Source organism: Cyprinodon tularosa, unplaced genomic scaffold (genome assembly GCF_016077235.1).
Source record: "Cyprinodon tularosa strain WSP-4 unplaced genomic scaffold, ASM1607723v1 ctg647, whole genome shotgun sequence".
In the NCBI taxonomy this organism is placed as follows: Eukaryota; Metazoa; Chordata; class Actinopteri; order Cyprinodontiformes; family Cyprinodontidae; genus Cyprinodon; species Cyprinodon tularosa.
In genome coordinates this window covers 72,278-87,385 of record NW_024039393.1, presented here as the reverse complement: position 1 = coordinate 87,385, position 15,108 = coordinate 72,278, and the positions used below count along the sequence as shown (strand labels likewise).

General features: G+C 41.3%; 1 protein-coding gene across 4 annotated transcripts in view; it reads right to left on the bottom strand.

The window, feature by feature from the left end:
- The window catches only part of LOC119799067 (filamin-B), an 88,983-nt gene extending 81,870 nt beyond the window's left edge, over positions 1-7,113 (bottom strand). For 3 of the 4 annotated variants that reach the window (XM_038308760.1, XM_038308761.1, XM_038308763.1), the window contains exon 1: positions 6,692-7,113. In XM_038308760.1, the coding sequence (XP_038164688.1) occupies positions 6,692-6,983 (292 nt within the window). In that variant the 5' untranslated portion in view covers positions 6,984-7,113. The remainder of the gene's footprint in view (positions 1-6,691) is intronic. The other variant, XM_038308762.1, reaches the window with a different exon arrangement.
- Between the last annotated feature and the right edge of the window lie 7,995 nt (positions 7,114-15,108).

The following is a 15,108-nucleotide window of genomic DNA, read 5'->3' as shown; positions in this document are numbered from 1 at the left end:
TTGCTGTCTGCTGACATTCAAATAATGGAGGTCTATGGCGCCCGAGGCAGAAAGGTCCATAAAAGTCCACAAAAAACGTGTCAATATTCCTCCATACTGCTCGTCCAATGTATTCCAAGTGTCCTGAGTGGGTAGCGTCCAGAATTTACTCGAAACGAAGCCATTTAGAATGTTTTTAGAGCATAAACAGTAGTGTATAGGATTTCCTGAAAGCGCGTTCACGACGCTACGGAAACCGCGGCAGACCAAACCAGATGAAAGTGCGCATTCAGCTTCTGCTCTGCCGATAATGCAAGCGTAGAAGAAGAAATGTGCTGTTTACCTGTGCAAAGAAAGAAACAACGAAAGAAAAATGTCTGAGGACTTCAGTGTTGAGGAATAGCATGAGTTCTTTGCCGAGCTGAATGCGCACTTTCATCTGGTTTGGTCTGCCGCGGTTTCCGTAGACTCGTGAACGCGCTTTTAGGAGATCCTATACACTACTGTTTATGCTCTAAAAACATTCTAAATGACTTCGTTTAGAGTAAATTCTGGACGCTACCCACTCAGGACACTTGGAATACATTGGACGAGCAGTATGGAGAAACATTGACACGTTTTTTGTGGACTTTTATGGACCTTTCTGCCTCGGGCGCCATAGACCTCCATTATTTGAATGTCAGCAGACAGCAAGAAGCCTCCCAGATCTCCAGATGCATTTGAGATATCAAAAAAGTACTGCAGAGTGTTGTTCAGCATGGGGGTGAGTAGAAAATGAAGGCTAATCATGTTTTGGGTGTACTATTCCTTTAAAAGATGGGAAAAAGTCATAATTTTAAAACAATCATATGTGCTGCTGTTTTTAGAGAAATTAAGGATTATATTTTAGATCAACTATCCCCCCATTAAGGTCCAAATTGAATCAAAATTTGTGATACAGTGACACGCTTGTCACTACCCAATCCGTCCTGCACATGCGCAAACTGAATAATAAGATCCGGATTGCCGAAAAACTACATCAAACTACATCGTTTAGAAAATAAAAAGAGGCTTTTCAGGAAGAAACGGAGACGTTTTACGTTCTCTCCACTGTGTTGCGTGACGTCATCGTGGGACATGCTCAGAGCAGTCACAGTAACGTTACAAAGGCTATTTAGGTGTTTTGCTTATTTTGGTTTTTAGAATCCATTTCTCACACTTTGAAAAATAATATACTCAAATATATTTTCATAAGCTGATATCAAATAGATTTTTAAAAACGCGGTATCGATCTATTTTACTTTCAAAATCTCGTGAAATTTCATCGTTCTGTTACAAACTCTCGTGATATTTTGCAAATTCTTGTGAGATTTTGTTAGTAAAATAGATCGATACCGCGTCAATATATCAACATATAAAAATATGGCAACATTTGGTGAATTTTCGGGGGATTTCGTAGCATAACGATGACATATAGCAATATTTCATTAGTAAAAGAGATTGATATGGTGTTTTTAAATGGCAATATATCAGCATATGAAGATATTGGGATATTGTAATGGATCAATATTTTTTCCCTCGTCTTTAAAAGTTTTTAAGTCTGTAAAAAAGAAGTTTTTGAGGAAGAAGAAGAAGTAGTATTTTATTTGTTTTTTTAGACTTTAGAAACTCAGAAGCTGATCAAATATCGGGTTAAATATCGGTGGGGTGGCCGATGTCCGATATTCAGTTTTAAGGTCGATACCGATAGGGGGCCGATTATATCGTGCATCCCTAGTAATTTTCGGACTATAAGCCACGACTTTTTCCCCATTTTTCGACCTTGCAGCTTATATAACCATGCGGCTGATCTATGGACTTTTACAGCTAACGGCCACTAGAGTAATACCTAAATCTATGGATTTTACCATCCACCATGTTGACGTCACATTTGCTTGAACACACAAGTACGGTAGCCGCGCGTGGAGGAATGCGGAGGTCCTCCGGAAGCAGACTTCTACGGCGAGTGGTACGAGACAGAACGACGGCGAGAAAGACGGACATTAAACATAAAAACCTGCGGCTTATAGTCCGATGCAGCTTGTAGATGTACAAATCATGCAATTTAGCTTCTGCGGCTTCTATTCAGGTGCGGCTAATAGTCTGAACATTACGGCAAATAAACCCCGCAGAAACAGCGATGCTGGGAAATGGCAGTGGCAGACCGGGCTCTGTGCTGGAGGGGAGTGAGGATGAGCAGTGCTTCTAGGACTAAAATAAAAAGGCTTTTTTTAAAGCCACCTAAAGACATCTTGAGAGCACTCCTTATCTCTACCCTTTTTAACATCGTCACTGTATTCCATTTTAACCTACAACAATCCCTGATTGGCTGCTGTTTCACAATTTCCCAGAGAAATACAAAAAAAAAACAAAAATAACCGGTGTTGACATTTTTCTAAAGTTTTAGTGACATAAAGATGAACGATAGAAAAACCTTCAGAGGAATTATGGGGAGAAATTTGATCCGTTATTGGCCAGGATTCCCAGATCATCCATTCTCAACTTAAAGCTACTTTTATTTTCAAAGTGCGGCGTCCGCGGTGCGGGCTTAGATGACATGTTGTGGAATGATAACAGACAGCTGAGGTCTCTGGACAAAATATTCCCTGCTGCTGAGTTTTTCCCTCTCCACTGTCGCTACAAGCATGCTTGGTGTGAGGGTTTGCTGCAGAGTCAATGAGTCTGGTTCTCCTTTGAACTTTGAACCCACCTGACTGGATGATCTGATTGATCTGGATCTGTAAAGTTATCTGTAGAAACAAAGGGAATTTAGGAACCTTTGGAAATAAAAAAAGTCTTCAGAGCCTCATTGATGTTCTATGGCAGGTTCTAAAAATGAAAATGTTTCTCTGATGTGAGCTTTCATGACATAAATCATGGAGAAAATGATTATCTTTATATGCTGCTCCTCATTTCCAGTCATTTTCACCTTTCCAGACTGACGGCAACAGATTAGACTTAAAGAATAATCACAAACACAGAACATTCATAGTTCCCCCGCTCCATAAACGCAGCATCTGGGAATATGTAGCTTAGCTGCCTCAGGTGTCAGTCATCAATCCACACCCCATGTCATCTTAGCCCCGCCTCCCACACTGAAACAGGACAACTTTAATCTGAAAAGTAGCTTTAAACTTCTTCAATTTCTAATATGTTTTCTTTGTCAAAAAAAACTTTGTGGCCTGATTTCTGCTCCGCGGTCTCCGGTTAAAACCTTTGCAGCTCCTTCAGTTTCTCATGCCCGTTTCCTCGTCCTGGCCATACAGAGGGAGCAGACCGTTAGTGATTGGGAGAAATCACATTGAGCCGCAGAGGAGAACAGATAGAGAGAAGATGGAGGTTTGCTCCTCATCCGGCAGGACAGCCTGGAACAAATCTGATCATCTGAGGCCTTTCATAGATAAACGGCAAAGCTCAGACCTGCTATGAATGTTTGCTTCGTTTGCACCAATTAAGAAGAGAAGTTGTTTTTGATTATGAACCCAAAAGGGAGGGGAAAGTCAGGTCTGATCAGAACCTGCAGGCCGGTTCCAGCGTCTGATCAGTGCATCTCTGTGTTTAATGTCAGAAAAGGAGGAAAACAGAAGGACCGATCCACAGCCAGACTTCGGCCCTTCTGACCCACGTCTTCAGAAACTCATTGAAAATCATTGAAATGGGACGCATCACAAATAGAACAAAGAAAAACAGCCCAGAGTTTATGAAACCACCTGGTTCTGGTCAGCTGGGTCATACTAGAACCGTCCTCTAAATGTTGAGGACTGAGGAACCGGAAGACCTCAGAAACAAAAGGAGAATATGAAGGAACGTTGGAGGCGATGGTCCTACAGAAGGTCCTGCCTGACACCTTCAAGGACCATCAGCTGGAACAGCTACTGAAACACTCAGGGAATGCCCCAAATGGCCACGTATGACCCAACAGAACCTGTTTATGCTGCTATAGGCTTAGACTGCTGGAGGACATAGGGACCCCTTTTTCATCGTTCTGCTTCATTCTATCTCTATTCTCCCACTCTGCAGAATCTGTTAGTTCAATCTCTAACGTTCTGCTCTCTCTGCTTTTTCTCATACAGGTGCTGGTCATAAAATTAGAATATCATGAAAAAGTAGATTGATTTCAGTAATTCCATTTAAAAAGTGAAACTTGTATATTATATTCATACATTACATACAAACTCATATATTTCAGATGTTTATTTTGTTTAATTTTGATGATTACAAATGACAACAAATGAAAATCTGAAATTCATCATATCAGAAAATTAGAATATTGTGAAAAGGTTCAAAATTGATGGCCCCTGGTGCCACACTCTAATCAGCTAATTAACTCAAACCACCTGCAAAAGCCTTTAAATGGTCTTTCAGTCTAGTTCTATAGGCTACACAATCATGGGGAAGACTGCTGACTTGACAGTTGTCCAAAAGACGACCATCGACACCTTGCACAAGGAGGGCAAGACACAAAAGGTCATCGCTAAAGAGGCTGGCTGTTCACAGAGCTCAGTGTCCAAGCACATTAATAGAGAGGCGAAGGGAAGGAAAAGATGTGGTCGAAAAAAGTGTACAAGCAAGAGAGATAACCGCACCCTGGAGAGGATTGTGAAACAAAACCCATTCAAAAATGTGGGGGAGATTCACAAAGAGTGGACTGCAGCTGGAGTGAGTGCTTCAAGAACCACCACACACAGACGTATGAAAGACATGGGTTTCTGCTGTCGCATTCCTTGTGTCAAGCCACTCTTGAACCACAGACAGCGTCAGAAGCGTCTTGCCTGGGCTAAAGAGAAACAGGACCAAAGTCATGTTCTCTGATGAAAGTAAATTTTGCATTTCCTTTGGAAATCAAGGTCCCAGAGTCTGGAGGAAAAGAAGAGAGGCACTTCATCCACGTTGCTTGAAGTCCAGTGTAAAGTTTCCACAGTCAGTGATGGTTTGGGGTGCCATGTCATCTGCTGGTGTTGGTCCATTGTGTTTTCTGAGGTCCAGGGTCAACGCAGCCACATACCAGGAAGTTTTAGAGCACTTCATGCTTCCTGCAGGTGACCAACTTTTTGGAGATGCAGATTTCATTTTCCAACAGGACTTGGCACCTGCACACAGTGCCAAAGCTACCAGTACCTGGTTGAAGGACCATGGTATCCCTGTTCTTAATTGGCCAGCAAACTCTCCTGACCTTAACCCCATAGAAAATCTATGGGGTATTGTGAAGAAGAAGATGCAATACACCAGACCCAACAATTCAGAAGAGCTAAAAGCCACTATTAGAGCAACCTGGGCTATCATAACACCTGAGCAGTGCCACAGACTGATCGACTCCATGCCACGCCGCATTGCTGCAGTAATACAGGCCAAAGGAGGCCCAACTAAATACTGAGTGCTGTACATGCTCATACTTTTCATGTTCATACTTTTCAGTTGGCCAACATTTCTATAAATCCTTTGTTTTTATTGGTCTTCAGTAATATTCTAATTTTCTGATATGATGAATTTCAGATTTTCATTTGTTGTCATTTGTAATCATCAAAATTAAACAAAATAAACATCTGAAATATATGAGTTTGTATGTAATGTATGAATATAATATACAAGTTTCACTTTTTAAATGGAATTACTGAAATCAATCTACTTTTTCATGATATTCTAATTTTATGACCAGCACCTGTAGTAGCTTCATCTGGTCTGTTCCTGTTTGGCTGTGACTCCATCCTGGAGAAGAATACCAGCTGTCTTTATAGACATTTGAGCTTGGCCTGTTTTCCAGTGTAGTCCTGTTTCTCTGACTGTGACTAACTGGATGTGCTCTCTTCATCCTCTGACATGGGAGCTGGCTCGGAGCTCGTCTGCCTGGCTGTGTGTTTCCTGGACGGGGCCGCCTGTGGAGCTGGTTGACAGTTGCCTTTTGTATCTATGCTTCTTTTTCTATCTCTGCTTCTGTCTCCTTGAACCCCAGTGGGCCTCAGCAGATGGCCGCTCACACTGAGCCTGGTTCTGCTGGAGGTTTCTTCCTGTTCAAAGGGAGTTTTTCCTCTCCACTGTCGCTACAAGCATGCTTAGTGTGAGGGATTGCTGAACAGTCAATGAGTCGATGCAATCAGCTGGTTTTCCTTAGATAGAAAACTTTGAATCAATCTGACTGGATGATCTGCTGAACTGGAAAGTGACCTGAGATGACATGATGTGAATTGGAGCTATAGAAATGAACTGAATAGAATTGACCCCGAGCGGCCCCTCCCAACAGAAAACACCATCCTCATTTCAAAATGAGAACTATTCTTCTCTTTAAATTTATTACCTCTATATGAAGAGTCATATTTCCTGACTCTCCTGAACTGAGCATAAACCTGCCTCAGTAAGTCAACACAGGTGTGGCCATGTGCTGCTCATTAACCACAGCAGAACCAGAACCAGAACCGCTCACTTCCAGTCCTGCAGGGACCCTCATTCCACAAGTAATGAAAACTGGAGAGATTCTGTCCAGAAGAAAACCGTAAATCCATGTTTTCTGACTTTGGAGGAAGAAAGAGGAGAAACTAAAGTGAACGTGGTTTCAGCTTTTACTCATTTATTCAATCAAAGTAAAGTTAGAGGAAAGAATAAATTCATCTCTCTGCTAAACTTTCCTCCCTGCTGTTCCGACCACCGAGGCTCGGTGAGCTGCCTGGCCGCCCAGGCCGCTCCTCTCCCGGTCACTCACCGATGGAGACCAGCTTGATGTTCTCCTTCTCCAGGAACTCCAGCGCCACCGAGACGTTCTCAAGCTTCATCTGCCTGAAGTTGGGCCTGGAGTGGTACTTTCTGTACATTTTCTTCTGACTCAGGACCTCCAGCAGGGCGATGAGCCGCAGGCCGTCTCCCAGGTCCAACTGCAGGTCCCCGATCCGCTTGTTGACGCACTTCAGGTGCTCGTTGATCCAGCGGGTGAAGGTGTTCTGCTGGATCTTCTTCCACGGGGCGTCTTCCGCCAGGTCCTTCTCTGTGGCCGGCATGTTGGCCCGCTGAGGTTTCCGGTTCGGTTCTGGTTAAAGTGTGACCGCACTGAGTGAGCTGCTTCCTCGGAACGGCCGCGACTTGGTTTGAAGTTCTGCTGCAACTGGCTCAGACTACACTGCTGGTGCTGCGTTCACTGCAGCTGGGAAATCCCACCTTCCTCTGACTCCCTCTGCGGCCCCGCCCAGCCGTTCGATCTTTTCTGGATATAAGCAGTTTCTCGTTATTGTCTCTCGGATGTTCGAACAAACAGGACTCTAAATTACCCCCAATGAAACACAAGTATTTATATTTTAAACATATATAAATTTTATGCTGGTGATGAAGACAGACATCACAAGTTCCAAAAACTCATTTCAGAGAGATGCCCCCCACCCCGGGGACAACGGACCCGCACCATGTCCCATATACACGCTAAAGGACAGCAACTTCTCAACAACCGCTTATTAACTAACAGTAACACAAAATAGAACAATGTTGGTCTTTTCTATTCTATTCAGTTTATTTCTATAACTCCAATTCACATCATGTCATCTCAGGTCACTTTCCAGTTCACCAGATCATCCAGTCAGATTGATTCATAGTTTTCTATCTAAGGAAAACCAGCTGATTGCATCGACTCATTGACTCTTCAGCAATCCCTCACACTAAGCATGCTTGTAGTGACAGTGGCGAGGAAAAACTCCCTTTGAACAGGAAGAAACCTCCAGCAGAACCAGGCTCAGTGTGAGCGGCCATCTGCTGAGGCCCACTGGGGTTCAAGGAGACAGAAGCAGAGATACAAAAAGCAGCTGTAAAAGGCGGCCCCGTCCAGGAAACACACAGCCAGGCAGACGAGCACCGAGCCAGCTCCTAAGTCAGAGGATGAAGAGAGCACATCCAGTTAGTCACAGTCAGAGAAACAGGACTACACTGAAAAACAGGCCAAGCTCCAACATCTAGAAACAAAGGTGATATTTCTCTCTCTTTTATTTTCAATACTTTCTATCTTGTAGCCTTGAACATCGGTGCTTTCTGTTTTTCATGGGTCTTCAGCATACAGTGCACCTCACCACGGTGTCATCATCACCATGGCCGGTCCTAGACAGGGGCCAACGGGGGCCAGAAATTCTAATGATGATGCGCTGGAACAGACATGGTTACTGATAGGTCCTTTGGATCTACTTCATTCTTTTTCTTAACAAATTCTGTTCTACTAATTATTCAAAAACAATAAGGTGATTGCTTCAGTGGGATTCAGATAGGATCCCAGTTTTCATCTGCTAAATATTTTTTATTTTCCACAACAAATACAAATATTCTGTGCCCCCATGAAAACACGCTGGCCCCCTCCTGGCCCCCTGGTACATTTGGTCTAGATCCGCCACTGTTCCTCCCCTTCACTAGACATGGATATACTTTAGTCTATTCTGCTGTAAAATTAGTCCTATATTTTCGTTTTTTACTGGAGGATTGTACGTCTGCCGTTTCCCAGGATGCACCGCTTTGAGTGGTAACTAGGTGACTGGCAGAGAGGAACCAGAAAAACTTATCGGACTGATCCGATCAGCGCTCTGATCAACCAGTCGCCTGGAACGTTGAACAGAGCATCGCTTTGGACAGATACGCTGATTCTCAGGCATCCAAGGCATACGTTGATACAGGGGCGGATTTAGGATATTTGGGGCCCTAGGCAAAAACAGGCAGGGGGCCCTCTGAAATGAGAAGACAACACATAAAAGAGAACCATTCTACAGATACAGAAATTTTAATCTAACAGACACACATTATTTGTTCTTGGGTTTGTCTTGTTCCATTGGCAAAATGTCTCTTTTACCTCCTCAAACTGAGAACAAACGCACGTATTTTAAGAAGCAATGACTTAGTAAGACTTCATTTTTTTCCAGTGAAATGCCTCATTGAAGCATGAGTCAGGTGAGAGCGAGCGGGAGGGGAATCTTCTGTTTATTGTTCCTAAAAGTTCCTGAACTTTTTCAATCTTGACCATGACCTGAATGACTGAGAATCTTCAGAAATGAGTACTCAAGTATTTTCAAAAGTGAGTACCTTAATACTTTAACTTCAGTAGATTATTGATAGAGTATTTTTTACTTGTAGTTGAGTAAGATAAGACAATGAGTATTAATACTTTTAATCAGGTACTATTGTTGAGTACTTTGTTCACTAGCCATTGCTATGGCAACACAGTGACGCCCCATGTGCATGGTTAATGGTTAATAACAGTTTGAATCATAAACATAGTTATGGGATTTTCAACAGCTGGATCAAGAAGTCCAACCACAAAGATAAGCAGTTAATAACAGCTGGAAAATTGAGCAACAAGTTAGTTATAATAATTTCACTACAATTAATTACTCGGTTTTACCCTTGATTTTAATGAAATTATTATCCAACTAAAACTTCCAGTTCTAGTTAAAAATATAAACTTTTATTGTCATTTTGCATACACGGAGTGTATACAAATCGAAATTTCATTTAGTACAGCTTTTCAGACAATAAATGAAATTTCCATTTCATAAAGGGCAGCAGTGATCAAATGTAAACATTGTGGAAGAAAAAAAACATAGTGCTAAAAAAAAATGCATTAATATAACCTGATAAAACTGGAATAAACCTTGTAAAGTTGTAAAGCGAAACATCACTTTCTAAAAACTCAGCAGCACCTAATTCTATGTCAGCTTCAGGACTGAAAAACAGGTGTTTTATATCATGCCTGTTGAATGTGAAACAACTGAGGTCCATTTCACAAAACAGGTTTAAATAGATTCGAATCACATTCAAATCTGCAACTCTAAATTGATCTATTTTTTTTCCTGTTTGTTTCACAACGTCTGCTGTGAATTAGTTTAGTCTCCTCTAAGTAGGTCCACACAGGGTTAAAGGAATAGTACACCCAAAACATGATTAGCCCTCATTTTCTACTCACCCCCATGCTGAACAACACTCTGGAGTACTTTTTTGATATCTCAAATGCATCTGGAGATCTGGGAGGCTTCTTGCTGTCTGCTGACATTCAAATAATGGAGGTCTATGGCGCCCGAGGCAGAAAGGTCCATAAAAGTCCACAAAAAACGTGTCAATATTCCTCCATACTGCTCGTCCAATGTATTCCAAGTGTCCTGAGTGGGTAGCGTCCAGAATTTACTCGAAACGAAGTCATTTAGAATGTTTTAGAGCATAAACAGTAGTGTATAGGATTTCCTGAAAGCGCGTTCACGAGTCTACGGAAACCGCGGCAGACCAAACCAGATGAAAGTGCGCATTCAGCTCGGCAAAGAACTCATGCTCTTCCTCAACACTGAAGTCCTCAGACATTTTTTTTTCGTTGTTTCTTTCTTTGCACAGGTAAACGGCACATTTCTTCTTCTACGCTTGCATTATCGGCAGAGCAGAAGCTGAATGCGCACTTTCATCTGGGTTGGTCTGCCGCGGTTTCCGTAGACTCGTGAACGCGCTTTCAGGAAATCCTATACACTACAGTTTATGCTCTAAAAACATTCTAAATGACTTCGTTTCGAGTAAATTCTGGACGCTACCCACTCAGGACACTTGGAATACATTGGACGAGCAGTATGGAGGAATATTGACACGTTTTTTGTGGACTTTTATGGACCTTTCTGCTTCGGGCGCCATAGACCTCCATTATTTGAATGTCAGCAGACAGCAAGAAGCCTCCCAGATCTCCAGATGCATTTGAGATATCAAAAAAGTACTCCAGAGTGTTGTTCAGCATGGGGGTGAGTAGAAAATGAAGGCTAATCATGTTTTGGGTGTACTATTCCTTTAACATGAAGTTCTTCCTTCATCATCTAAAGTAATATTACCTAATAGAAACTCATACATTGTCCTGACTTGATTGCAGTTGTGCATTTTTTATATATTTTATCAATTAATTTTCATTATTTTTATTTGTCTTTCCTTTTTTGTATTAATAGTTACTTATAGTTTTATTTTTATTTACATATATTCATTGATTTTTCCTTTGTTATTATCAATTTCACAAAGGATAATATCCGACATGTTCGGATTTAACTTTCTGACCCTCGTGCAGAATCAACGCAGTTCAAATAAGGGTTTATCTAAAATAATAAAATCGATCAACAGACAATTCTTGATCCTTCAGGAGTGCGGAGGAGGCTTCAGAGAATGGTGGCGTCTGCAATGAGGGAGAGTGGAGTTTTAATTAGGGATTGATAAAAGAGAGCTGACCCCTGGGTGAGGCGAGGATGGAAGATGGCCGGGGTCTGGCGTGGGGAGGTTGATGATATTCCTCTGACTGTGGTCCTGCTGTTGAACCAGAGCTATGAGCTGATTTACCAGAACCTCAAACACTGCCAAAGTGCAAACAAAGGAGTTCTGCTTCTTCTTCTTTCAGATTGACGAGTCCGAAAATGTTTTAAAAGTCTTAAGTCCTCCTGAAGATGAGAGCATCATTGTTGTTCGATGCTGTAGCAAATATTGTTTACTTTGCAACCGGTCTAACTGGGGAGTACCAATATGGCCGCCGGTGGCTTCATTTAGACCCCGTACTACCAACAGGCAATCAGCAATCTAGTGAATAAATTGAGATCAGTGGCAGACTAGTGCATTAGCATCAGTCACGCTGTTAACTTTACACACAAATATTAGTTATGATGTCCCAAACGGATGGAGATCCGTGTTTAGTTTGTTCTCTCATATAAATATTATTCTCTCGAGTATATTTTCCAAACTTTTTTTTTTATCTTTAATACTAAAAAACATTGAACATAACTATATTTTGGTCTGCGTGATCATTAAAAAAGATGGTTTTAAGTACTTTAACCTTTTTAACAACTCATTTTTAAGTAATGATTTATAGTGCTTAATTACATATTTTGATACCCTTTCTTTTTTATCATGATCCTGTAAATAAGACAATAAAAAACATTTTCCAATGTATGCAACCTTTCTAACTTTGTGTTACTTGTTTCTTTTTCCTTCTTCTCAATAATAAACCGGAATAAAAAATAAAAATGTGGAACGTTTTTACAAACTCATTAGGCAAGGCAAGGCAAATTTATTTGTATAGCACAATTCAGTACAAAGACAATGCAAAGTGCTTTACATGATTAAAATACAGGAAGATAAAACAGAATCAAAGCAAGTAGGAAAAATAAATAAAAATAAAATTAAAAATGCAGAAACAAAAAAAAAGAATATTAAAAACAGTTGGATTAAAGAAAATATGTTTTAGTGGAACTGTTCAACTAGAACAGTCGAAGGCGATCCTAAACAAATGTGTTTTTAGTCTTGATTTAAAGGAACTCAGGCTTTCCGCACTTTTACAGTTTTCTGGAAGTTTGTTCCAGATAAGTAGGCAGACCTGTGAAAACACCGTTGCAGTAATCAATTCGACTAAAAATAAACGCATGGATTAGTTTTTCCAGATCATGCTGAGACATTAGTCCTTTAATCCTGGAAATGTTCTTCAGGTGATAGAAAGCCGACCTTGTAACTGTCTTTAAATGCTTTTGGAGGTTCAAGGCTGAATCCAGCACTACACCTAGATTTGGGGCCTGATCAGTGGTTACTAGCTGAAGCGACTGAAGCTGTGTGCTAACTTTAGATCTCTCCTCTATTGGTCCAAAGATTATTACTTCAGTTTTGTTTTTATTCAGTTGAAGAAAATTATGGCGCATCCAGGCATTGATTTCTTCTAAGCATTTCCTCAGTGCTTGAATTGGTTCATAGTCGCCTGGTGACATGGTGATGTAGAGCTGTGTGTCGTCTGCATAGTTATGGTAGCTGATGTTGTTTTTTATTAACTGAGCAAGAGGGAGCATGTAGATATTGAATAGGAGGGGACCCAGGATGGACCCTTGGGGAACCCCACATGTGATTTTTGTCATCTCTGGTGTAAAGTTGCCTACTGACACAAAAAAGTCCCTGTCCTTTAGGTAGGATTTAAACCAGTTGAGAGCTGTACCAGAGAGGCCGACCCAGTTTTCCAGGCGCTCTAACAGGATGGAGTGATCTACAGTATCGAATGCTGCACTGCGGTCCAATAGTACCAGCACTGTGGTTCTTCCGCAGTCTGTATTTATACGGATGTCATTAAACACCTGGATAAGGGCGGTCTCTGTACTGTGGTGAGCACGGAAACCTGACTGGAACACGTCAACGCGGCCGGTCATATCTAAGAAAGTGTTTAATTGTTGAAACACTGCGCATTAAATTGGCTTTCTTTACCAAAATGGATCCCAGATAAATGACAGGAAAACTACAAATTTGACCACTGATAGTTTATTATGCTGCAGTATAAAAAGAGGCAAATCTCTGGACTGAGTCAGTATTGACCCAGAACTGCTTGGTTTCTGCTGCTTTGGACTCAAATCAATAAAGTTCGATCTTCTCAGGGTCAGTAGTGACAGAATAGGAGGAGACTGAAGGTTCTGCTTCCTCAGCACATCTAGTGTCAGTTTAATCAGCGGGTCTTAGTTTAAAGGAAAATTCCGGTTTTTAACACTTTTAGCCCATTTTCTGTAGTGTCCAGGATGAAATCGAATGATCGACACCAAAATTTTGACGATTGGTCCTGTCTCTGCTATTTGGCTCATGCAGAATCCCCCCCTGGCTGCTTCAGAATGGCTTCCATAGTGCATGTCCGATAATGTCCTTAAAACAACCTTAAACGTTCTTTTTTTAAAATATGCTACTCACCGAGTCGTCAGCGCTGTTCAATGACGTTCCAAAAAAAGTTTTGTGAAGAAAAAATGTTCCTGTAGTGTTTTATTTAGCATTTTGTAAATCCCATTGAGTTCTGTTGGAATAGTCAATATCCCTCCGCCACCGGAAACGGAAATGGGGCCTGTTTACGCGTAGTTGTAGTCTTTTCGCAAGGCCCAAGTGTTTCTGCTTCACTCTGTGTACTCCGACGTTGAGGTGCTAACGTCTCTGTTAAACACTTTAAAAAACTCTGAAAATGGAATACGAAAGGTGGATTCTTGAGGAGGACATATTGGACTTTGAGTTTGACGGTAGATGATACCGTTTTGAACCGGAATATACTGAGGAGGAGTATATAGAGACATTGTCGCCAACTAGTGGTCTGGAGTGTGCAACGCTTCAGATTCGAACGGGAAGCGGAAGTTTATAAGCGGTTGTGATGTATCGGAAAAAATAGTTCTGGGATTTACAAAATGCTAAATAAAACAAGACAGGAACGGTTTTTCTTCACGAAACTTTTTTTGGAACGTCATTGAACAGCGCTGACGACCCGGTGAGTGGCATATTAAAAAAAAAGAACGTTTAAGGTTGTTTTAAGGACATTATCGGACATGCACTATGGAAGCCATTCTGAAGCAGCCAGGGGGGGATTCTGCATGAGCCAAATAGCAGAGACGGGACCAATCGTCAAAATTTTGGTGTCGATCATTCAAATGCATCCTGGACACTACAGAAAAGGGGCTAAAAGTGTTAAAAACCGGAATTTTCCTTTAACCAGAGTTCCTATCAGAGAAACTTCAGGGAGGAACAGTTTGCTTTAGAAAACCTGCCGTCTGGTTTTGGTTCTTTGAGCTGAAAGTTCTAGAGTGCCTGAGAGGTAAAATGACTCAGCCAACCTAAGTTTCTGCGTCAGCTTATAAATTCTTCAACATGTCCCAGCCGCCTTGTAAAGATGACTGATGACTGGGTTCACCTGAGGGCTCGCCCCGACCCACTCAGGTCTACACCCGTCTCAAGATATCACAGCTTCATTGTGTCTCAGATGTTCGGAGAAGAAAAAAATAGCGGCTTCTGATTTTACATCCAACATATATACATACAATTTATAGAATAACTTCCAATTCTCTATATGCTACTTAAGTTTTTTTTTAAGTTTCTGCACAGCCCTCTGAAGGCTGACGACTTAAAATTTAACTTGGCCACTCCTCAACTCTCACTGACACTGAGAGTTATTTAAAATGAAAAATATATATATTTATATGCTCCAATTCCCATCATGTCATCTCAGATCACTTTATAGATCTAAATCAATCAGATCATCCAGTAATTTACTTTACAGGATTCCTTCTTCCGGGATGAGCAGGTGTTCTCTTACCTTACAGAGATAAACCACTCATATTTAGAGGGGCGCCAATTATTTTACTTTTAATAGAATCA